At 60.8% G+C, this 24,268-nt stretch overlaps 1 protein-coding gene across 2 annotated transcripts in view; it reads right to left on the bottom strand.

Moving 5' to 3' along the window:
- Nucleotides 1–24,268, bottom strand: part of UNC13C (unc-13 homolog C) — a 109,719-nt gene that overhangs the window by 62,394 nt on the left and 23,057 nt on the right. For both annotated transcript variants that reach the window (XM_053272551.1, XM_053272550.1), the window contains exons 3-9: nt 22,839–22,861; nt 21,968–22,029; nt 14,641–14,719; nt 10,973–11,044; nt 7,750–7,969; nt 6,858–7,085; nt 4,329–4,470 (exon numbers count right to left, since the gene is read on the bottom strand). In XM_053272551.1, coding sequence (XP_053128526.1) covers nt 4,329–4,470; nt 6,858–7,085; nt 7,750–7,969; nt 10,973–11,044; nt 14,641–14,719; nt 21,968–22,029; nt 22,839–22,861 — 826 coding nt within the window. The remainder of the gene's footprint in view (nt 1–4,328; nt 4,471–6,857; nt 7,086–7,749; nt 7,970–10,972; nt 11,045–14,640; nt 14,720–21,967; nt 22,030–22,838; nt 22,862–24,268) is intronic.

Below are 24,268 nucleotides of genomic sequence, written 5' to 3' on the forward strand. Positions count from 1 at the left end.
GGGCCCTGCGGAAGAGCCTCTCGAGCAGCCAGCAGCGGCTTCCCGTTTCCCATCCAGACGGAGTCAATGAACTACAGGATGGGAGGAGCCGGGTGCAGCCTTGCAGGTCACCGCCTGGACACACACCCCGCCCCGCCCCGCCCCGCCCGCTGGCTTCTTTGCTAGCACCTTGCGGGCCCCCCCATCCCGGCAGCTCTAAGGAGGACCCCCTGGACCTGGCTGTGCTTTGAGCCAATGATCCCGCTCCGCTCATCTCTGCTTTTGCTCGTGACTCTTTTCATGGGGAGGAATGCCCATCCGCGCATACGCAAACGCATCCCGGAAGGAATACACAAACATGAAGCACAAACCACAAACGCTACGCGCCCAGAGACACATGGCACATTCCTACTACTCAGCAGCTCCAAGTCGCACAGCCAGCCAGAAAGGCGAGCGGGTGGGGAGGGCAGGGCGGGCAGGCAGGCTGCCTGAAGGGGAGGGGCCAGCACCAAGAAGGCCGTGCCGTGTGCCCGCCCCATTGAAGGCAAGACCCGGAGGAGGGCCTGAGAACAGAAGGCGCCTCCTGGAGGAGGAGGAAGGCTCCAGGCCCCATCAGTCACGTGGATGGACTCCAGTCCAAGTGGGGAAGCCGCAGAGCCTCTCCCCCCCCCCCCGCCCCTCAGAAGCATCTCAGCAAAGCACTTCTTTGTTTCTTTGCTATATAGGCAGATATCCCTCCTGTCTCCATCTGGATTCAAGATGCCATGCAACACTCTTAAAACCACCAAACTCATACGGAATATAATTCCTCGAACAATAAGATGATATACCCGCAATGAACTACGCAGTGCACTGCTCCAAAATCAAACTTCAATTGATCTCTTTAATGCAGAAAAGATATTGAAATAACTACAGATTCCCCTCCCCGCAAATGTATGCTGAAACATTCCCCGCAGCAGTCGATCTGCACACTCTGCCATGCCGGTCCAAACCAGGAAATCTGAAAGCGAGTGAAGACCTTGCCACGGTCTCACATGGAGCGGCTGCTACTCCTGGGGGAGTATGAAAGCAGGGGCGCAGCAGCAGCCACTGTGCAAGCGGGTTTGAAGGACCCGGGCTGCCATGCCTGGCACCTCAACCATGCCCCTGCGTCTGACATCGGGGGCGGGGGGTGGCTTGGGGGGTGGGGACCGGCGGCGGCTAGTGTATGAAAGGGTTGCCTGGAGAGGAGGTGGCCACGGGGTTCAAGTCCTGTGATTGACCAGAGAGAGCAGGGGCCCCATGCAAGCAAGCGGGCCCTGCTAGATGTGGATGGCCTCACTCTTGAGGGCCCAGCCTGGAGGAGGACTCCCGCCCGCCCGCCCCCAGTGGACTGGCTTTCTCAGGGGAGGCTGAGTCCCCAGCAGGCAAGCCAGCCTGGGGGCGGGAGTGTGCTTGGGGGCTTTGCCATCACAAGGGCATCCTTGGCCACATCCTTGGCCTTTGCCCTCCCGCATAGACCTATTTCCTCCTAGGAAGTCATCCGGATCCCTCCCCGGAGTAACCGGAAAATAGGGTCCCTCTGCATCCTCTCGTTGCCAGGAATTGTTCTCGTGCAAGACTGTTTTGGTCCGCGGGTCTTAGGAGGGCAGTGGTGCAACTGCTCACAGGTCATTTAAAGGCATGGAAAGAACCTCTGCCTGCTGTGGGCAGGCAGGCCATTCTGAAAAGGCACAACCGCTCTGGGCACCCCCGCCCCCCCCCTTTGAGGTCGTGGCCAATGGCTGCCGCCCTGTAGACATTCTGATGCTTTGCCCACAGTCTGGCGACGCGAACGATGCAGAGTTTGCTGCAAGGTGGCCTCGGCGGGCCAGGAAGCAGGAGGAGCTCCCCCACCCTGAACCCAGAGGTTGCCGGGCCATGGCTGGACCCACGTCTGTGATGTCACTCAAGGTTACGGAAATGAACCTCGGGTCTGCTGTGACATGCGTCCCTTGCCCACCGCAGTTCTACCAACTGCGGTTTTGAGTACATGCAACTAGGCAATCGTGACCGGTCTTGCCAACTGTGACCTGAGTATCCGCGGTGGGCGAGGTTTTTTCGTGACCGGGGGTGGCGGTTTTCCAGCGATTTGGGGGAGTTCCGAATTGCGATCTGCTCCTTCCTCTTGGTGACCCTTGCTGACCTTGCTGTCCCTTGCCAATTTAAAAGGCCTTTGAGTGATTTGCGGGGAGGGGGGTTTCAATTCCCCCCCCCAAGGTTTAGTCTGCTCCTTCTTCTTGGTGATTCTTGGCGATATTACAGGGTTTTTTGTGATTATTTTAAAAGCTTTGGGGGGGGGTAATTCCCCCTTTATTTTTAGGTCTTCTTGTGGTCATGGGTCCCCTAACCCCATTTCCCGTAGACTTTAGTGCCTCGCCAACCGGGCATTTGCTAGTGGTGAGGTTTTGCCAGAACGGAAGCCGAGCGGTTGGTGAGGGCTGACTGTATTTGCCAGTGGGGCCAGTCTCTTCTCTGCAAGACGCCTGCTCTCCCCTCCCTGGGCTGATCTCCTGTCGGTTTGCTGCTTTTGGTTCTCGACTTCTGTATTGAAGTGCTTTCAGCTGACACGCTAAATGGTGTCTTGCATCGCAACGTTTGCTTGGTTGTGTTTTGTGGAAAAATCTGTCAGTTATTGTCTCTAAAGAGAAACACGGAGTAACACCCCAGAAGCCGAAGCTGGGGCCAGAAAGGAGCTTGCTGGAGGAAGAGGGCCTTGACAAGATGCCAGAATATTAATGGCGCGCCGGGGGGGGGGGGGGGAGCCGAATCCTTTGGGGAGGAGTACCACAGGGCGGGGCCACCACTGAGAAGGCGCTCCCTCACTGGGCCCCAAGTGGGGGGGCATCCACACAGAGGCCTCTCCGAGGGTACCCATGAGATGGGCAGATTCACACAGAAGATTTCTGCTTCCACTTTCTACACAAGCATCCCGCCAGAGTCACCCAGATACTCATCCCCAAATGGCTCCGCACTTCTTCCTGCAAAAATGGTTCTCTAGAGTGCATCCCTGCTGGGTGAAAGCACTTCTCTTCCTCCAGGCGCAGCGCCCTTCCTGGAAGGCTCTGATGGAGACCCTGCGGAGAGCTGCTGAGCCAGCCGCGGCTCCTCCCGCTTTACAACACAAAGCGCCAGCGCTCTGATGACTTCCGGAGGCTCTCCTTCCCAGCAACGCCCACGCTCAGAAAGGAGCTTTTCCAGGAACAGAGAAGCCACGCTCAGGACTGCGCAGCATGGAGCGTCACCCCCAGCTGTGAGGAGGAGGAGGAGGAGGAGGAGAACAAGCCTGCAAGGCGGAGAGTCCTAGGGATGTGCACGGAATGGAGTTTGTCTTTTGTTTCGAGCTTGAAGCAAAATGAAGACGGCCAAAATGCTCTGTCAAAACAGCGGCCGACCGGAACAAACCTCCAAACATTTTGAGTGTTTGGGCCATAGAGAACAATGGGGCAACACCCCGTTTCCCCCCAAGAATAGCTCCTAGGGATACCAAGGTGGGTTGGGTGGTAGGGCATAATAGGTGCTAGCCGCCACCTAACCCAACCTACAAAAGAAATGGGCAAGCGGGAGATTTTAAACACATTTTTAAATTTGTTAAAATACAGGGGGTTGGGGCGGGGGGAAGGTTAAAATTTTGTTAAAAATTGCTTGCTTGCCCATTTCTTTTGTGGGTTGGGTGGTAGATAGCACCCATCACGCCCTACCACCCAACCCACTTTGGTGTCCCTAGGAGCTACCCATGGGGAACAACGGGGTGTTTCGAGTTTCCCCATTCCCGATGGCCAAAACAACCTGCACTCAGAGTGCATTGCACACAGGTTTTGCATTGCAATCTGCAATACATTTTGCGACCCTGCCTTGAAAAACACAGTAAAAGGGAATCCTGTCCTTCCCAACCCAGAATACGCATTTCAAACACAGTCCAAAAATGGCCAAAAAAGAATCACTGACCCAGAATCCACTGCCAGCCACAGTGCCTTCACTGCAGTAACATTATTGGCACAAGTTGCTCTCTCTCACATAATGACTCCCTAGCATCGCAACAGCTGCCACAGCAGCTTCCTTTCTTAGCAGCAAACATAGCCAGAAGATCAACTAGAGCAACTTGAGCCACATTATGATGGAATACAAGAGATTGCAGAGCAGACTAGAGCAGTGAGTGAAGCACAAGTTGGTCTCAAGGCCAGACATGGAGCTCATCACAGTAATCAACAAGAAATCTCTCTTTCTTTCTCAGCTGTTCAGCCAGATGCCACAGAGGGGAGTGGTGAGGGGTGGGGGAAATACTGCAAACATTGACCTGTAGACAGCCAACACCTAGAAGGTGTACTCACAAATAAAACTTCTCATCCCATGTTGGGTTCAGGTTCCCAAAAATAGTCTTGGTTCTGCGCTTGGTTTTGCCAACTTGCACGGTCACGTAGGGATCGCTGGAGCCCGTCTTGTCCTTCGCCTGCAAGCCTTGGGCGCAAACCACTGCAAGGAAGGGAGGAGACATATCAGCAACTCAGGGTGTGCTTTCTGAAGGTCTGCCGATGGAGGGGGCGAGGCTCACACAAGCTCCATGTGGGATCAGTCGACAGGTGCACTAAGCAGATACCTTTCTCAGCTTTTGCTCCTCTAGAGACCTGCTAGGTGGCTGGATCCAGGGCGAAGCTGCACCCTTCTCCGCAGTGAACAAGGGACTGGCTGTTTGGGCTGAACATATTGCAGAGTGTGCAACAATCTGTCAGGAGGAGTGGGAGGAGGAAACTGGCATGCGGAGGCTACCGGGTGCATCTCCTGCCACTGGCTGGCAACTCTCTGGCTGGGTCTCCAAGGCGGGGAGCTGGCCAGACGCACTGAACTCCTCCTCCTGCGATGAAAGCCACGTGTAGACTCTCGCTTTGTGATCTCCAGGGGTGTCGTATGCTTGTTGCCCTCTGCAGAGGAGACCCAAACGAGGGGTGCATGGTGGGCTCATGTGCCTCAAATACTCGCAGCAACCCGATGATGGAGACCTTCTGAAACAACTCGGTGCAAACAATGCAGAGAGATGACCCCTTGAGCGGGCGGTGGGGCTCGGGAGGAGCTTTCCAAGGCCAGAAATGGAGGAACGGGACAGGACACGGAGCTCTGGCACCACCTCCAGAGGGGCTGCTGTTGTGCCCTCTCAGAAGACGGTTCCGGAGAGCGCAGAATCCGCTGCAACTCGAAGACTGAGCAACTCTAAAGCCATCTCCCCGTCCCCACCCCCAGGGAAGGCGGCTGCCAGCTCCTGCCCTCTGGCTGGCTGTTCCCACCAGGCAAATCGCCTCCCACACCACACGAGGCGTCTCTTCAGAGGGACTTCCTGGTGCTGCCAGGGAACAAGACCCACCTTGCAGCCCCAGACCCCGCCCTCCCGGACCCCTGCAGCCCCCTAGCTCAGCCGTGGCCTGGATGGGAATCTGCAGCAGGAGAGGCAGGCGGCAGCTTTCCGGGAGCCCAGAAAACAGATGTCAGCGTTTATGACGGCGAATGTGTGTTTATGCCGCCACAAATACACATCCTTGTCAGCGGCCTCCTCTCTCCCCGTCCATAACGGGGCCAACCTCCTGCTGGGGCCGCTGCGTGCCAGCAGCCCCCTCCCCCGCCGCCAGAAGCAGAGATTTGCCTTATTAGTGAGTCCGCCTCGCGGGAAGCCTCCAGACGTGGCAATTGGCTGCTCTCAGGGGTAGCCCAGCTCATTAGCTGCCCGTCCAGAGAAGGGGTGGAACCCGAGAGATGGGAAACCACCCCAGTCTGTGACTCAGCCCATCTGTGCGGGGGGCTGGTCGCGAGGCAAATCTGATGGGGAGGCGGAGGGAGGGAGGGACCCTAACCCTAACCGCTTCTCCGGCCTCTCCGCTGGACTTCCTTCGCTTTGCACATCATGGTTGCCGAAGGGACTTCATGAGCAACGCTGCTGACCCTGCTTCTCCCGCTGTTCGCCAGAGGGGCCCCCTGGGTGAGGGTGGGGCGTTGCAAGGAGGAGCCACCAAATGGACCCCCCCCCCCGGCCTGGACACAGCCTTCCTCCCCACCTCTTCCTCTGTGGAGGCCATATCGGGCCAGACAGACCAGCAGACAAGGAAGAGAGGCAGGCAGGCAAAGTCACCAGCAGCGGCGGCGCTGGCGTTGGCTGGCGCTGGCATTGGGTTCAAGGCAGCCACCTAGCGGCTCCTCTGCTCCACCTTATCACGAGTGTGAGCTGCTTTGGGGACTCTGATCAAAAGGCAGGGCCGAAAGAGACCCAGTCAGGAGCCGGGAGAGGGAGGAAGAGGAGAGCCCAGGGGGCAGCAGCTCTTGTGGGCTTCCTTCCGGGGATGGGCCTGGCGAAGAGAGCCAGCCTCCCTGCCAGCCCTGGAGCCAGGCAAGGGGGCTGAGCCCCGGGGGCTGCTAGCAAGCCGGCCTCTCCAGCTCGACCCCCCGGGCTCCTGCGTGGCCCTCCGCCTCCCCGAGCAGGAAGCCAGAGGCCGGCCAGCTCGGCAGTCCGCAAGGAGAAGTTTCTCGCTCGTGACTCTGCTGGGGGCTCTGCTGGCGCCACCGCTCAGGGTCTGGGAGCCATCTGTGGGCAGGGAGCGCCCCGGCACCCAGCCACACGAGTCCCGCAGGGAAGGGGGGCCCAGAGCCGACCGGCGGCTGCTCTCCAAGGCCCCCGGCAGACAGGGAGAGGCCCTGCCGGTCTTGCTGTGCACGGCCCAGACTCTGCCGGACAGGCCGCTGGCCCCCCAGCCCCCCCGGCAGCCCACACCCCACCCATGCCCCTTCACCGCCCCTGGCCTAGAGGGCAAGCAGGAGCTGTGCAGGGAGGGGAGCTCTTCTCGGGGAACGGGCTGCCTGCAACCAGCCGGGCCACTCACCGGTGATGGTGATTTTGGCCGACCACTTGGAGGTGCCGTCCAGCACGCTCTGCTTGGCCGCCTTGGTGTGCTGCACAAAGTCCTCCTTGCTGATCTGGAACATTTCCTGGATCAGCTCAAAGACCTCGGGCTGGTTCCGCTCGCGGATCTTCATCTGCTCCTTCATGGCGGTAATAATGTTCTGGGTCTTATCTTCAGCACCGTGCTTGGAGCTCTTTTCTGCTGCCCCTGAGAAGACAGAGCCGAGGCCAGCAGCAGCTGGGTTACCCAGGCACATCTATGATGGAGGCCAGCCGGCCGTCAGCCTGCCGGGCCGCCCCTTAACGGGGAGGACGAGGAGAGACCACCGACCCCCACCCAGGCACCCCATCTAGCCAGGGGCCCCTACGGGCCTTTCCTCCCCTTGGGGTCCGTGGCAAGGCCCCTCATCGGGCTGCTGGCCTCCTGAGGTGCATCATGAAGCAGAGCCTGGGAAGGTGGTGGCTCTAAACCAGGGCTGCTCAACCGGCCCTTCTGCAGATGTTGGCCTACAATTCCCATAATTCCTGGCTATTGGCCACTGTATCTGAGGATTATGGGAGTTGTAGTTCAAAAACAGCTGGGGGGGGGCCTAAGTTGAGCAGGCCTGCTCTAAACCCACCGCTGCCCAAGGACAAGCAAAGGGCCCCAAGGGGGGACCTCCCATCGGGGCCCCTCCTGCGATCAGGTGCCCTCGGCTGCCCAGCTCCCCTCCGAAGCCCCTGGCCGCCACGGACTCCCTGCTGCCTTGTGTACAGCCCGCCCAGCCGCCCCGCCCCGGGAGCGGCCCTCCCCTCTCCCCACCCTCCGCGGAGCCCCCTGGGCCCCCCTCCCCACGCCTGCCCTGAGGAAGAGCAGCCCCCCAGCCACTCACGCTGCAAGCAGTCGGCGTTGAGCAGGTCCTGGCACTTCTCGTGGCACTTGACCCCACACTCGGTGCACTTCATGCCCTGCCGGGCGATGCCCCACAGGAGCCCCTCGCATTCGTGGCAATAGGTGGGGGCTGTGGCCGTCCACACCTCAAAGTAGTGTGGGGTGGTGGAGGACATGGGGTAGATGAGGGCCTGCAGGGTCTTCTTGAAGACGTGCATTTTCTGGGGACACAAGAGCGTCAGGCAGGGGCACAGGACGCGCGGGGGGGGCCCTCTCCCACTCACCCCGCCTGGCACCTCCCCTTGGTGCTCCGGCAAGCTCCTGCTCCCAGGCCTGCCGGGCACGGCGGCGGCCCCACCCTCAGCCCCGGCCTCACTCGCCCTCCTCCCGTGGCGGGGACTTCAGTGCAGAGCCCGGCCACGGCCAGCCAGTTGGCCTCCCTGGGCCTTGTGGCGCTGCCTGCACGGAGGGCCGAAGCCCCGAAATGAGGAAGACGGCCTCTCTCTGGAGGGCCCAGCACAGCCTCTTCGGATCGTGTGTCCAAGTGAACGCTGAGCCTTACTTTAGTGTAGGAAACAAATACTTCCAGAGGCGAAAGGACTCTGGCAATGTTTCTGTGGGACACACGGAAAAGTATTCCTACAGCACTGTGTGTGTGTGCAGGAGAGGCCAGGTCCCTGCCCCGAGCGGCTGACACTCTGTACACCAGTGGAGGCCACGGAAGACGGAGGCAGAAGGCAACCCTCCGCTCTGCAGGGCAGGACTCGGAGCCCGGCCAGCCCCCTCCTGCTCAATGGCACCCCACATTCTGTGACGGAGGGCGCTCTGCCCGGGGGCCCCTGCCTGCCCTCTCCGCTCCTGCCTCCCTCCCCTTCACCCCAATCGCCCTCTGACCACCCCCAACCCTGGGAAGCCTGGAGCAATGGCGGGGGGGGGGGGTGGGGAGGCGTGAGGGATGCTGCTCTTGGGGAGGAAACGCAGCGTCTGTGGGGAGGCGAGGATGGGGCTCAGGAGGCCTGCCGAGGAGCAGCGGCTGCGTGCGCTCCAGAGGGGCATCTTCACGGAACCTTTGCCTGGACGGCGGAGTCCTCAGGACCGAGAAACCCCTCCCAGGGCACAGCAGCCCTCCTGCTGGTGGCCGCCGGCCTGCCACGCCCAGCTGCAGTCCGACCACCCTGGAGAGCCCAAGTGGGGAGCGGGGGGGGGGCATCGCCCCAACAGGGACGTCTGGCTTTTAGGTTTGGGAAGTGGGTCAAGTCTGTTGAAGCAGAGAGCCAATGAGCGTGACGGGGAGGAGGTCGCAGGTGCCTGAAGGGAGGCGGAGACCGGCCCGCCCGGCCTGCTGGGGCTGCGATGGAGAGATGGGGGCCCCCCTCTTCTGCCAGCCCTCCAGGCTCCACCAGAGGAGGGTCCAGAGACCCCACTGGAGCTGTGCACCCCCACCCCCACCCCGTGCTAGGGGGGACCTCGAAGGGGCCTGGGGGGCAGCTGCAGCCCCAGAGCAGCTCCCAAGCCTGCCCAGCCAGCCAGCACCAGGGACTCAGAAGCGAACTTCTCGGCCGAGCCCCGGTGGGAGAAGCCTGGGAAGGCAGCCCCGCCCCGCCTGCCACCCGCCCCGCCCCTTCCCTCCAGAGGGAGCCCCCTGACAGGTAACTAACTGGGGGGGCAGTTTTGCCACCTTCCACCGCGGGGGGGGCAGCCCTGGGCCCAGGGAGGGTCCCCTGCAGGGCTCGCCTCCCCTCCCTCCAAGGAGCTCAGGGCAGCAGAGGCCTCCTGGGCCAGCCCCCCCTCCGAGGGGGAGCAGACGGGCGAGGCCCTGGCAGGGCTGTTGCAAGGCCGGGCGGGTGGGGGGGGGTTGTGCTCACTCACGGGTGACCAAATGTGCAGGCGGCGGCAGCAGCTTCGACCAAGGAGCGGGGGGGGGGGGGCTCAAGGGAGGCTGGGCTGCTTCTGGTTTCTGGCCGTGGGGGCGACTCCTCTCTTCCCCCCCCCCCCCACTGCTGCCTGGAGGCTGGCCATTTGCTAGGCAGAGCTCAGTCTGTGCAGCTCTACCTGATGGATGGCCAGCCTGCAGGCAGCAGGGCTCTCCTCAATGCCCGGGCGGAATGGGGTGGGAGAGAGAGCTGGATCCAGAGGCAGCCACCCCCCCCAGAGCCCCCCGCAAGGGGCAGGCAGAGGGGCCCGGGGCGCTGGGGGGTGGCGCTGGGGGGTGCTGAGCAAGGGCCCTGCTCTGCTTGAAGGGCTCAAACCGCCAGGGGGAAGGCAACGGGGGCAGAGCGGAGGGAGAGGCCTGCGTTCAAGAAAGAAGCAGGCGGGCGTTCTCTTGACAAAGCGCCTTCGCCAGGGAAGAGCAAGGAGAGCAACCGACGCCATGCCGCTCTCTGGGCCGGCCACAGTCAAGACGCTGCTTCCCGCCGGGGGGGGGGCAGGAGCGGCCAGCAAGAGCGGCCTGGAGGCCTCTCCGGGGGGGGTGGAGGGGGGGCGGCCCCCTCGTGCCCCCTCCCTTCCTCCCCCCCCCGAGAGGTGCGAGGCCCAACTGCTGGAGGCTCTGAAGGGAAGCACTGCCTCGCGGAGGGGCTCCGTTCTCAGGGTTTTGGGACTGTTGCCCAAGAGGGGCAGCATGGAGAGAGGCCGGGCTCTGCTGAGGGGGGGTGGTGGGAGGCCCCCCCCCGGCTGCCTCACGGGTGAGGTCTGAGGTTGGTGCCTCAAAGCCGCCCAAGTCTGAGACCCAGCAGGGCGGCCTCCCCCCGCCAGCGGCCCCTCCGACTGCTTCATGGGGGGGGGGGTGCCCTCAGGGAGCGTTTCTCAGTTTTCTCAGCTTCTAACCACCATTTTTTAAAGAATTGTCTGCTGGGGTTTGTGCAATTCTCAGCTTTCATTTGCTCCCTACAGCTTTGTGCAAAGCCTCCAAGAAAAAAACCTCTTTAAGAAGCCTCCCCTGTCATTGTGCCTCCTGCGCGACCTCACGGGCCCAACATGGGGGTGAGGAATGAGGACCACAGCCAAGGCGCGGGCGTCATCCAGAGGGCCGCCCTCTCGCCCGCAGAAAGGGCGCACATGGAGACGGGGAAGCTCCCCATCGGGCACAAGGACCCAGACGCTTCTGAGCCACTTTCCACCACTCGGATGAAGCCCCACCGCCCCTGGAGAAAGGGAGCAGCAGCGGAGACTCGGGCTCTGCTCCCGCTGCCACCAAGGACCGCCGAGAGGCACCTTCTCCTTACCATCTCCTCGTTATTCAGGGACGTCCGGATGACCATGGCCAAGGAGATGCCGGACTTGCGGGCAGCCAGCGTCTGCGCAAGACAAAAGCACCACCGTGTCAGGAGGAAAGCAGCCGCGGGGGGCAGCCTCTCCCCGGGGGCAGGCGGAAGGCCTCCGCGGCACAGCCCCCAATTCCCCAGCCCTTGCGCTGGGATGGGGACCCCTTAAGGGAACCCTCTGAGGGGCAGCTGGCCAAATCCCAGGATTCCCCCACGGGCTTCCTGCCGGCAAACCTCCACAGCCAGGAGCATCCCAGGACTCCTGGGCGGGGCAAGAGAGGACGAGACGCATCTGGACAACGAGGCCATAGCCTGGAGGTGGATCTTTCTGGACACTCGGCTCAAAAAGCCTGCAGGAGAAGCGCGCCTCCCCCCGCAGCCCTCCACTCGCCTGGGCTCCTGCCTCCATCCCAAAGACTCAAGCCCAGCTCCGTGCCCTGCAGGGCGGGGGGGGCGGGGGGGCTGAAGCTGCTGCAGCACGGATGGCGAGAACCGCGGGGTCCCAAGGGCCTGCTCCCGTGTGGAGAGGGGCCGTGCCCGGGACCCCCCTCCCCCTCGACCCCCCCCGCGCAAACAGCCAGGCCCCCCCCTCAGGAGGGAAAGAAGCCCTTCCGCCTCAGGGCAGCCTCCCTGGGCCAGCGGGCCGGACCTTCCCCCCAGGCCCTTCGCCATGGAAGGAAGGGGCTCCGTCCACCGCATCAGCCGGGGGGTCTGGACGCCCAGAGCCGAGGGGCTGCTTGGGGCCCTGATGCTCTCGCTGGGGGGGGGCGGCCTGGCAGCGCCATCCAGGGCCCCCGCTGCCCTGCAGGGGGAGGGATGTGACTCCCGCGGTGGAGGGAGGGCCTCCTGGGCAAGGGGGGCCACTTCGTCAGGGCTGGGCAGCGGGTCGTACAGGCCTCCCACGAGTGGTCCTGCACAAACGCCCAGCAGCTTAGCTGGCTTGAGGGGTTGATTCAGAATTCGTTTCCTTGGCTAGTCAGTCATGAGGAGACGATCCTGTTGGCTTGTCCGCTTCCATCTCTCTCTTGGATTTCAACAGAGACAACAAGCCGAGCAGCGTTTGCTTTGCAAAGCGTTGCAGGGACAAAGCGCTGGCGAGATGCTGGGGCTGGGGCGCCTCTCCAAAGGCCCCAGGCGGGCCCCAGCTGCTCAGGCCTTCCTGTTGAGCTCCCCCCTTCCGACCCCCAAGCCAGGGGGCTCCCAAGCCACCTTCTTGCCTCTCTGCAGGAGGGGCCGGGCCAAGACCTTCCCAGCAGCTGGCCCTGGCAAGGGGGAAACACCCGCCCAGTTCTGTTTCTGGCCAGCACAGGGTAGCGGTTAGAGGGTTGGACTAGGACTGGGGAGACCCGAGTTCAAATCCCCGTCCAGCCATGGAACTCACTGGGTGATGCTGGGCCAGTCCCTTCTCTGGCAGCCTACCCTACCTGGCAGGGTTGTCGTGAGGGCAAAGACAGCCATGCCGGCCACTCTGAGCTCCTTGGAGGAAGAGCAGCAGGTGCATGTACAGATAAATAAAGAGCTAGACCCCGCAGTGGCGTGAGTGGGGTCTCCTGTCTGGCCAACCACTCACGGCTGCGGTGCCGATGGCGGGTCCCTGCACCTGGGCGGATGCGCCACCCTGCTGGGCCTGGACTGGGCGGGGGCAGGGAGCGGGGCAGCCCACTAGCAGGCCACGGCAGGGATGCCGCCTGCCTCTGCCCCCTCCCGGGGAGGGGCTGGTCCCTGCCTTCGAGCCCAGGCAGCCGCCTGCTGGCATTTCAAGGAGCAGCAGAGCTGGGCTGACCCCCCCCCGCGCCCCCCCCCCCGCGGGCTGCAAGGCTCCCTGGAGCTGAGGGACGGGCCTGACCGACCGGGCAGCACACCCAGAGCCCTCTGCTTAGAGTCAGGAGGCACAGAGGCTGGCCGGGCGATCTCAGGCCACTGCCGAGGCTTCAGGCGGGACCCGAGGCGGGGCGGGGCGGGGCAGGAGGAGCAAGCCCCCTCCCCGGCCAGAGTGTGCTGCCCCCAGCCTCCTCCAGGGCCAGACTGGAGGGCAGCAAGAGGCCCCACTGAGCCCCTGGCAGCATGAGAGGCGGAGGCAGGGCCTGCCGGATGGAGCTGCTGCAGCCCAGGACGCGCGGTGCTGATCCCCACCAGGGCTGGGGGCTGAGCGCATGGGCGGCAGAGCCCCCCCCACCCCAGGCCCCCCCCCCGTGGCTGGCACCTCCTCTCCAGGGAGGCCTTTCCGCACTCCTGGCTGAGCCCTCCCTCACATGACTGGTGGCGGGGGGAGCACCGCCCCACGGCTAGGAAATCCCACTCCGCACAATGTGCTTACTCCCGGGTCAGTGCTCTCCAGCTGCCCCACTTGGGCACCAATCCTGCCGCGCCCCTTGGGACCCGCCTCCCAGCTGGTGCGTCTGGAGCTCAGCCAGCCGCGGCCCCCTTGGAAAAGAGGCGCTGGGCCAATGGCCAGCCCCGTCCGGCAGCGAAAGGCCGCTGCACGCCCGAGAGGCTGAGGAGGCCGTTCCCAAGCGCCCAGCCGCAGGAAAGTGCTTACCATGGCCTGGCCGATGCAGCGTGGAGGGAGAAGGAAGGAGAGAAGGCATCGTCAGTCAGCAGGTGTTCTGGGGGGCATCCCTTGACGGGCCTGGAGTGCCACAGAAGCCACGCTGGCTCCCGGCACGACGCCCCTTTGGGGAAGGTCCAGGCAGGCAAGTGGGGGGGGGTCCTCAGAAACAAGCCCTGGGCGGGGGGCCCTGCCCTCCGTCTCTGCCTCTGGCGACCGCCCCCGTGTGGCCAAGGAGTGGCTCCTGCGGCTAACAACCCACGCGTGGCGGTGGCGGCGTGGAGGGGGCCTCTGGCAGCCCTGCAGTGGCTCTGCCCCAAACGGCATAAGCTGGGCGCTTGATGGCACGGAGCTCCCCTCCCAGGTGCCAAGCAGCGGAGGGCACCACAGGGGAGCCCCCTCCCGCCCCGGGGCTGGAATATGCCCCTCCAGGCAGAGGATTCCTCCGCGAGCGAACGGGCCAGCTGCCTTCCTGCAGCAGAAGAGGTGCGCGCCATGCCACGTGCCACAAGGCCACACAACGCACCATGGAAGCCAGCACCCTGGTCACCCGTCACCCCCTGGGGTGGGGGGCAGGAAATGTGAGGGAGAGCAAAGGCGTCCCCCCCACAGCACCAGGGGCTCAACCCGACGGGCTGGGGGAAGTGCAAAGGATCTGGGGGAGGGGGGCAACTGCCCCCCCGGCTGAGACCCCGCCCCACACGGGACGTGCTGGCCCAGCCCCCTCTTGGGCTGCACGATGCCCTGCCTGCAGGTCCCCACTGGAAGTGACGGGGGCAAGTGGCCCAGCGGCCAGCCCTCTCCAGACCCAGCCCAGCCCAGCCTTGTCCGGCCTGATTCCAGAGGCAGCCAGAGGATTCTCCTCCCAACGTCACGAGCCTGCTGCATGGAAGCAGAGCTCTGAGTGTGTCGTGACCCGGCCCTCGCGATGGGCCCTGCTGGCTGGAGACTGGCCCAGATCCGCCTGCCCCGCTGCTCCTCCCAAGGCAGAGGGGCCAGCCCCCCCCCCCCGCCCCCATGAACAGCAGCCACTCCACTCCCCGGGGAGTCGCACGCCCTCAGTGCGTCGCCAGAAACTCACCACATCGCGGACGATGGGGAAGGTTTTCTTACGGCGCAGGTCCGGCATGCTGTCGATTCCGTAGAGCGCGCTGCCCGGTCTTTGGAGAAAAGGAGAGGCAGGTCAAAGCAGCCGCCGACGGGCTTGCAGGAACCCTGGCTCACCAGCGCCAGCCCCCTCGGGATGAGCAGCCCCTCCTCCCGGGCCAAGGGCGGGGGGGGGCAAAGGCGGTGCAGCGGCTGCCTCTGCCTCCTCCTGCCCCCCCCCCGGTGCAATGCCAGGAGGACGGCTCAGGAGGCCAGCCGGCCATCTGGCTAGAGGGATGGGCTGGCCAGGGGTCCGGCCAGGCGCCATGGGCGGGGCGCACCCGAGCCAAGGAGGCTTCTTGCTGAGGCCAAACGAGGAGCCTCCAGTGGCCAAAGGGGCCCGCCGAGAGCAGGAGGGCCCTTCCTGCCGGGGCTGAGGCCAAGCCCAGCTTGGCTCCTGACCCCCGGCAGCCTTTCCAGAGGCGGGACGGTGCACAGGCCGGCCCGTCTCGTGTTTGGCTTTCGCTTCCAGAGCCCGTTCCCCAGCGGCTGGTCCCCAGTGGGGCAACTGGTGGCCGGCTGCTTTCCTTCTGCTTCCTACTGACTCTTCTCAAAGGGGAATTCAACACGGAAGGAAACAACCAGTCACCGTCAATCAACAACGAGCGCACAGAGAGCCAAGGGGGCAGGGTGGGAAGTCTTTGTAGGCGCAGTTGCCCTGAAAATCCCCTCCAGGCTGCGCAGCTGACCCTGCAGCCCCAAAGCCAAGCCGCCACCCCCCCCCAGTCCAGAAGGCGTGCGGTGGGGGGGCTCTTGCGGAGATCGCCAAACGGCCATTTGCCTTCCAGGCCTCCTCTGGCTCCCCTTCTCACCAGCCTTGCAAAGGGAGGTCGGCGACTTCCATTTGCAACCAATGGGTGGAACCAAGGCTGAAAAGGGGGCAGGGGTGGGGGGAGAGCGTGGCCCAAACCCTCCAGTCATCCAAATACAGAGGTGGGCTGGGTAGTCTCAGCATTCTCCCCAATCCAAGTCAGAATCATAGTAGTTTTCAAAATGAAAATGAAAACAAAATCCCAAAATAAATAGCCAATTTTTGTAATTCAAATCCAGATAACTCTGCCCAAACTTTTTTATTAGTGTAGCAATTACAGCAAGTCAATAAATCCCAACTTACAAAAGAAACCTATTATTTGCTGTCAGACTTGGCTATGTGGAAACATCACAAAGCGCAATCAGAATGAGGATAAAGAGCATTTCCCTCACTCTGAATAAGCTTTCTAAAGATGTCGCACAGTCAGGTTTGGCTATTTGATGAGATCAAGGAGCCAAATCAGAATCAAGGCAATCCTTCCTGCCCTCACTCTGAATGGGCAAACATTGTCTTCCTCATTTTCAACTCCCCTGAATAATTAGGGTGTGTGTGTTCCATGGGGAAGATAAAATATCCTGCAAAACATGCCCCCCTCCAGCTCAATTTGCAGCTCAGGTCTGCAAAGAAAGCGAGTCCCACAAACAAGCTAGCAGTCAGGATTTCCACCCAGATCATCGGGCTATCTGGGTACTTTCTGTACTCCATATAATTAATGCCGAACTGGGAGAAAACACTGAACCCGGCAGAAGATCACAGGATGGAATTTACCGCCTTTGCTAGTTGAGTCTAGATTAAAATGCGACCACAGTGATGGCTTAACAGTGATTCTACAAAGGGATTAAAGAAGCTTTAACGGCTGCCAGAAATATCAGCTCAGTTCCTCTGCAGCCCAGCAGCCGCCTTGGCTCCTGTGCAGCCTCCTCTCCACTGAGAAGCGGCCTCGGACGCTGCCGGACGGGGCAGGGAGGGCTCCGCTTGAAGGCTGGCCCTTCAGAGAGCAAAGGGCACGCTCAGGGGCACGGGGCTCCCCCCCCCCAGCTTAACTGGGAAGGCGGGTGGGAAACCCCCAGCCCCCCCTTGGGTGCCCTCCGTCTGCACTCTTCTCACCCCAGCTGGTGCTGGCTGGGACCGTCCCGCAGGATGCTGAGAGGGCCCTGCTTGTCTGCTCAGGCAGGAGCTGGAGAAGGTCCGGTGGCCCTGGGCGGCTCCCCGAGCAGGCCAAGGCAGCTCCTTGGCCCCGGATGTGGTTTCCGGGGCCAGAGCACAGGCCCAGAGCCCCCTCTGGCGAACTGCCCCACGGCCAGCAATCCTCCTCCTCCCAGTCTCCAAGGGCTCTGCAGGCACAGACCCCCAAGGGCTCTCAGCCAGCAGCCGAGCGGCATTCAGCACCAAGGACAGAACCCGAACCCGAAGCCCAGACTGGCTGGCTGAGGGCAGGGCAGGAAAGGCCTCTTGCCGGCCTGGCCAATCACACGGCAACTCAGAGCGCCACCGCGATGCCGCTGCACAGCGGCCAAGACCCGCTCTTGGGCACGGTGAGGGAGGGCAGCTAGGGTCAGGACTGGGGAGTGAGGGACCCCCGCCTCTGGGCAGTCTCTGAGCCCCATGTCGGAGGAGGAGGAGGGCGAGGCCCCGGAGCCTGGAACTGGCTGGGTGAGAAGAGAGGACAGGGCCGCAGCCTGTGCAACTCAGAGGAAGGGCCAAGGAGGAGGAAGAGGGGCCACACACACCGGGCAAAGATGGGGCAGGGCAGCCGGTGGGGGCTGGAGGGGGGAAGGCAGTGGCAGACCCACACCTCACAAGCTGAACGGCAGCAAGCCCAGGGGAGGGCGCCTGGACCCTGGAAGAGCTGCGGAAGGAAGCCGGGATGATCCCCGCGGGACGCCTGCTCTTCAGGGATGCCTCGACAGGGACTTGGCTTGCCAGCCCAGCATCCCTCCCTCCCGCTCTGCTTTCCAGCTAGTCAGGTCTCTGCCCCACTCAGCTTCCCAGACCCGTCCTGGCTCCCCACCCCTAGAGAGTGACTTGGGACACGTTTGCCCTGAAGACTGTGGGTGGAGGGGGGGGGGTCCCCGGCTCAGGGATCTGGGGGGGGGGTCGTCAGGAAAGGGGGAGGCACAGGGTGGACCCAGGGTGTCTAGACGAGGACGCGGAGCCATAGCTGGGCGGCAGAGCACCAGAAGGGCCCTGGTTCAGCCCCTGGCAGCACCTCCAGACAAGGGCTGAGAAAGAGCCTTGCCTGGCACCCTGGAGAGTTGTTGCCGGTCCGTGCTGGCAGCCCTCAAGCTAGATGGACCAGGGTCTGACTTGGCGGAAGGCAGCCTCAGGTGACCAGTTGATTACTCTTTCCACAGACATCCGGAGTGACTCTGAATCTAGTCACCCAGGCTCTCCAACAGAAGAGAGGCTGCTGCACTTGTGTGACCACCACACATGGACAGGTCTGCCTTTCTGTTCGTCACTCCTTCCCCAAAGGAACTGCAAAGCTCTCCAGAGTGAGGTGCACTAGAGACAGCAAGCAGCTTCAGGGCTATACAGAGTTCCTCTCCAGGGCAAACCCTTGCCTCTGCATGGCTGGACAAATGCCCTTCTCAGGAGATGAGAGGCCCCCTGTGGTTGGAGCAGACCCTCCTCCTGGCTGAGAGGATCCCAGTGACAAAAAGGTCCACCAGAAGGAAATACCTGCTATGACTGACATAACTGCCCCTGACTGGAAGAGGGGTCAAGATGGCCCTGTACCGGAGGCAGCGAGTCAGGGGCACAGTTTAGGGGAAGCAAAGGTCCAATCGCCATGGCCTGTCTTCACTAAGTGAGGCTGCAGCCACACAGCAACATGATATGATTATATGCAAAATTAATAAACACTTATTACTTATTTTGAAATTATCAATAAATAATAAGCAATAATATTTAACAATTTTATTTAATTTGTATTTATGTTTACACTCATCCTTCCTCCAAGGACATAATAACTGTTATATTATTATAATATAATAAGAGTTATTATTATGCAATAATGATATTACACTACAGTGATCAGCCACCCCAACCCTAAAGAGTTAACCGGAAGTGAACTCTGTCCTGACTGACAGGCTGATGAACTCCAGGGCTCAGCCAATCAGCACACTAGGTGGGTGGGACCTAGAGAGCCACTGGGAGGAAGGAGTTCTTTGTTAGAAGAAGCTGGCTGGAGGTGCAGAGGAGGACATGTGGCCATGAGGTGTGGCTGCAGAGAAATGTCTCTGTAGGTCCTGGAAAGCCAGGAGGGCAGGGAGCTTGAGTTCTCAACCAGGTGAGTTCAAGAAAAGGGAGCCTGGGCTTTGGCTTCAGGAAGTTAGTCTAGGGAAAAGTTTGTTTAGTCAAACTTTGCGTTAGACTTTCCGTTTCTTTGGTGTGCGCTTTATATATCCCAGATACTGGTTTATTATCGTTTACCTAACTAAACTCACTAGCCTTCGCCCATCCAGCCAGGGCAGCGCAAAAGAGACTGGAAGCTTTTAGGTTTGCTTTTGTATTTCCCTACTTACCTGTTCCTTGCAACTGGGTAAGCACAATTTTTAAAGCATGCTGTCCCAGCATCATTCAGTGTGCCTTTTTGAAGTATTCTTGTAACCTACTAAGTATTCTTAACTGTATAGAAAAGCTAAGAAAGCCTCAGACGGAAGCAGTCTGTAGTACTGGAAACAAACCTGTTTTTCTTTTTGTTCTTTTCTTTTACAAGACTCTCCGAGTGGGTTTTTAACTCAGGAGAAGAAAGGGGGCGGGCTGAAAAGGGGGTTTACTCTGGTGCAAACATGCCTCAGGTGGTCAACAGCTATCAGTTTTCTCACCATGTGTAGGCTTGACGTGAAAGATTTTTGTACTTTCCCAATAACAAAGGAAAGAGAGTTTCCCTGGGATTCCACCCCAAGCTCGGAGGGGCGGGGTGGGTGTTTAAGCTCTGTTGATAAGTGGGTGGTGGCAGCCTTTTGAACCTACCAAAAAATTCAGAAAGGTTTTAGGAGAAGCCTAGTCATGCAGCTCAGTGGGGATGCTTCAGCATTTTTCTTCCCTTCATGTGAGCTTGCTCTGAGGCAAAGCTTTAATCCGCTATATACACAATAATAATACACTTGATGCTTCAGGTTTCTTGGTAGATCACCCTGAGCAACCTGTGCTGCACTTCCCTTTTCTTACTGTGATGCCCTTTTGAGGGGGTGACAAATTGCCTGATATCCATTACCTTGGAGAAGAAAAAATATTTTTAACATAGTTTCTGGGCAAAAAAGCCATGTAAAGTGCACAGCCAGGAAGGCAAAATACTAACTTTTTGCGAACAAAGTGCTGGGGGCCTGAGGTACACCCCTCTCCTCCCAACCAGCGTTGCACTGCACCACTGTCTGTGCTGGGAGTGGGGGGAGCCCAGCCAGCCAGTTCTGCAATGACACACTGACTGGGAAGGGATGGGAGAGGCTCAGAATGGACCCCCCCCCCGGGGGGCTGATGTCAAGAGGTTCTCAAGAAGGCAGGAAAGGCGCTCCCAGTCAGCGACCCCACCAAGCACTGACTGGGGGAGGGAGGCTCTGCCGGGTATGACGCCACACGCCGGGGCGCGGCTTGGGGCGCACACACACTTTGCACAGGCAACTCTGTAGCCTGAAGGGCAGAGGAGCAGCCAGAGGACTTGCCTTCCCCGCAGCAGCCCAGCCCCACTATGCCCTTGGCTCCAGGTCATGGCAAAAAGTCAGCATGCTGCCTCCCTTGCTGTACTTTACTTGGCTTTTAGACTCTTCAGGTACACTGGGAAGAAAGTGTTACCCTTCAAGCAGCATGGTTTGCCTCACTTGGGGTAAATAGGTATTTTGCCATTTTAGTTTCCAAAAGCACTCTGGATCGTTACTACATACTGTGCCGTTACGAGTATATCCTCATCGCTTCAAGGGCCTACATTTTCATCACTTAACTCCAACCCTGCCCCCACCCCCGGGTCCCCAGCCCAGACACACAGACCCTGATCATCAATAAGTACTGACTGAGAAGTAATAAAACTCTGCAAGACAACTTCATTACTCAGTTGTTGGGATCACATCTACCCAAAGCAAGTCATAAACAGAAGAGGCACATCAGCAATGGGGGCTTGATATAAAAATTTCCAGAAAAGAAAAAGGGTTCAAAATGTGCAAATCACTAAACATAAAACATGAGACAAAAATAGGGTAAAAGCCAAGACCATAGATAAACAACAAAGGAGGAGGGGAAAGGCACGTTCACAAAATCTGCTTGAACAAATGGAGATATGAGCATCTTGAGCTGCCTTTTGTGGAGTCTGACCATCAGTCCATCAAGCCCTGGACTCGGGCTGGCAGTAGCGCTTAGGCCCCACCCCCGGGAGGCCTTTCCCACCCTTGCTCCCTGAGATTCCTTACGTGGACTCACTGGAGTCAACAGAAATGCCAAATTCATGTCAACACACCTCACTGTTGGGTTAAAGAACGAAAGAACCTTGCTTAAAGGACACCTCCACACACTAGAAAACAGGGATTATCTTGTCATGTGTCTCAAGAAAACTACCTCCTGATAGTAGATCTCAAATCCTAGCTAGCAAAATCGTCTCTCTCTATTATTATCCATGCTCTGCGATCGGTGCGGCAACACAGTTCTTGAGACACCCCCCCAAACAGCAGCCTTCTAAGCTGCCTCTGGGCAAAAATGCCAAACCAATCATTGGCCAATGCTGCCCAATGAAAATAAGAGACATGGGTGTTACTTCCAGAGGGAAGCCGGCTCTTTCACAGACATCACTGCCACCCTTTAACTGGATGGCCACCTCTCAAGGGTCACAGCCTGGGTCTCCTGCCACCGTACCACGAAGGATGCTCCTCCTGACCTCTGCCACACTGCAGCCCTCACTGCTGCCCCCTCCTGGCCACTTCCCTCCCCTCCCCTCCCTGCAGGACCAACCAGTGGCTCCCCCCCCCCCGCGCGCCTCTGTCTCCCCGCTTGTGGGGCCAGAACGCCTCCTGGGAGCCTGCAGAGTCACGAGGGCTGGGAGGGCCTCCCACCTCTGCAAGAGGCTCACGGCCATCCGCAGGGTGGGGCCAGCCGATGGGGGCAGGTGAGTCAGTTGACTTCAGGCGAACCAGGCTCAGTTGGCAGCTGCAAGTGGGGTGACCACTAACGGTGGCTGCCGGCTGCAGCCTGCATCAGCCATGAGGAAGCAGTGGAGCCCGGGGTCACCTTCTCCCACTGACTGGCACATCCTCACCGCCTTCTCCCCTCCCTCCCAAGACCCAGGAGTGCCGTCAAGGGCCCCCCAACCCCTGGCCTCACCTGGCCCGCCTCTGCACTAGCAGCAGCAACCCCCCCCCAAACAAGGCCTGCCCCGGGGGCCGCCCCCCCCTCCCTCAGCAGTGCCCTGGGAGGGAACCGGAGCCGCAGAGCAGAGCACGGGGTGCCCAGGAGAGGTACTTACCCGGCAAAGGCCTGGATGGCGAGCTTGGAAGCCTCCAGCGAGCCTCCAGCGACGATGCGAGCCTGGAAGGGAGGGGAGGAAGGAAGGAAGGAGAAGCTCCGTCACGGGGCCGCAGGCAGAGGACCCCGTGCGCCACACACAGAACACCCACGATGAGAATGCCAAGCCGAGCCAGCTCCAGGCCAAAGCTGCGCCGTCCTTCTCGTCGGAAAAGGCCACCGAGCCAGAGTCCGCATTGAGAGAGAAACCCTGCCGCCGCCCCCCCCCCCCCACCCCGCTGGCGGTTTCCCTTTAAATCCTGGAGTGCAAGCGGGCGGCGGAGGCGGCCGGTTGCCACAGGGCAGCAAAACCGGAAAGCCGGTTGGGAGGGAGCTGGCAGACCCCTGAGCTGGCACAAGGTAGGACAGAAGGGAGCCACCGGGGGGGGGGGGTTGCCCTGCAGATCAATGGGGCAGAAGCAGCTGGTCTTAAAGAGCCGGGGTGGGGGGGGGGGCGCCTCTGCTTTCCGGCAACAGCGCTAGTCGCTCCTGCCCACCTGAGAGCTGGGCTGCCTGCAGGCTGGCCATTCAACAGGTAGAGCTGTGGAGTTAACCAGCCTGCAGGCAGCTTGGCTCTTGGGCGGGGCGAGAGCGGCGGCAGCAGCTGCCTCCTTGGGTGCCCCCCCCCAGCTGCCAGGCCCCATAGGGCCAGCCGCTCCTGCAATGGAAGTAATTTGGGAGACATCAACACGGGGCGGAGGGAGGGAGGGAGGAAGCATTGAGCAGCTGGGGACATGCAGGTCTCACAACTCAAATGGAGGTACCAAAAACAGGGAAACTGAGTCACAAACACAAAAGACACCACCCTTGAAGGAAATATGTGAGTTTGGAACCTTTTCATCCACAGAACTGCTATCTGAAAGAGAACCGGGAATAGAGGTTAGACGGAAGAGGCCCCAAGGCGGCCGCATGCACAGCTCAGACACAGCCCCCCCCAGGGCGCCAGGCAGGGGCTTCCCCCCGCCATGTGCTTCTGGCTAGGAAGCAGACCAGGAGGGGCTCCCTGCCCTCCTCACGTCCCGCACCCCCTCTGCATCCCGCTTGACGGACCCAACTCTGGAGGCGACTGTGGCGGGATTTGGCCGGGGGGCGGTAGACGGACCGGCCTGGCCTGGCGCTTGCCAAAGGGATTCTGACCCAGGCCTGCCCGAGGCAGCCCTCAGGATGCCCTGGAAACGAGGCGGCATCCTGCAGCACCCTGTCCAGCTCTGGCAGAGCCAAAGGGCCCTTCTCAGAAACGTGGGTCTCTGTGTGCGTGCTGATGCCCACTGACAGGCTGGCCTGGAACGCTGGCTTGGCCTCGCTTGCAGGATGGGCACATCCGTACTCCTCCTTAGCACGGAGGATGCCCAGAGCAGGCCACTCCTGGATGAAGAGCATGGGAGTCCATGGTGCGCTCACAGCAGCCGGGCACCACTACTGCACGGGGACACCAGAGGGCAAACCACGTGGCCCCCCCCGCCCCGCTGGGAAGGGCAATTCCTGCAAGCACAGGGGGGCTCCATTCTCCCCCCACCCTGGCCCCTTCTGCTGCCACTGTCGAAGTGGCCGTTTCCCAGGAGGGCTGCAAGTGGTGGCCACAGGGGCTTCTCAGGTGCTGGGCAACCCGCTAGCAGCCCAACCCTCCTATTCTTCAAAGGGCCTTTTGGCTACCATGGAATCAGCCCCGCTGCCACCTGCCCAAGGGCCTAATTAGGCCTTCAGCTGGACAGGTAGCCCAAGGGGTGCAGAGGTTGCCCACAGAGCTTCAGAGCAGGGGCTGCCATCCTGAGCAGGCCTCGAGCTGTTCTCAGCACCACTGGGGCTGAACATGCCTGTAGGTCTGGTGGGGGAGGGGGAGCCTTGGCTTGCTGGCTTGCGGGGGGGGGGGGTTGTTTGGCATCATTAAGACTCCCAAACTGAATTCTGCTTCAACGGATCTGCTGCTCAGAAAACTTGCAAAAGAGACAGTACACCATGAGTGGGCTGCCTTTCGAGTGGGGCCTTCTCGCTAACATTGTAAAGTGAGTTCCATGTAAACTCATCAATGTTCCACAGATGCAACATTGTCCAAAGCCACCGTCAGGCTGAAAATGGCCACGCTGCTCTGAAACGGGATCCCTCTCTGCAGAAGAAACAAGGGCTATTGATCCGGATGCGGGTGGATGTCTGGAGGGGAAGGAGCCTCAGGCCCCTGAAGTCGCCTGAAGAAGCTTTGCTTCGTTCCTCGGAAAGACGGCCATGGAATGATGGGCCACCAGGCAAAAGCAAGAGAGGCCTTGCG

Source organism: Hemicordylus capensis, chromosome 10 (genome assembly GCF_027244095.1).
Source record: "Hemicordylus capensis ecotype Gifberg chromosome 10, rHemCap1.1.pri, whole genome shotgun sequence".
Taxonomy (NCBI): domain Eukaryota; kingdom Metazoa; phylum Chordata; class Lepidosauria; order Squamata; family Cordylidae; genus Hemicordylus; species Hemicordylus capensis.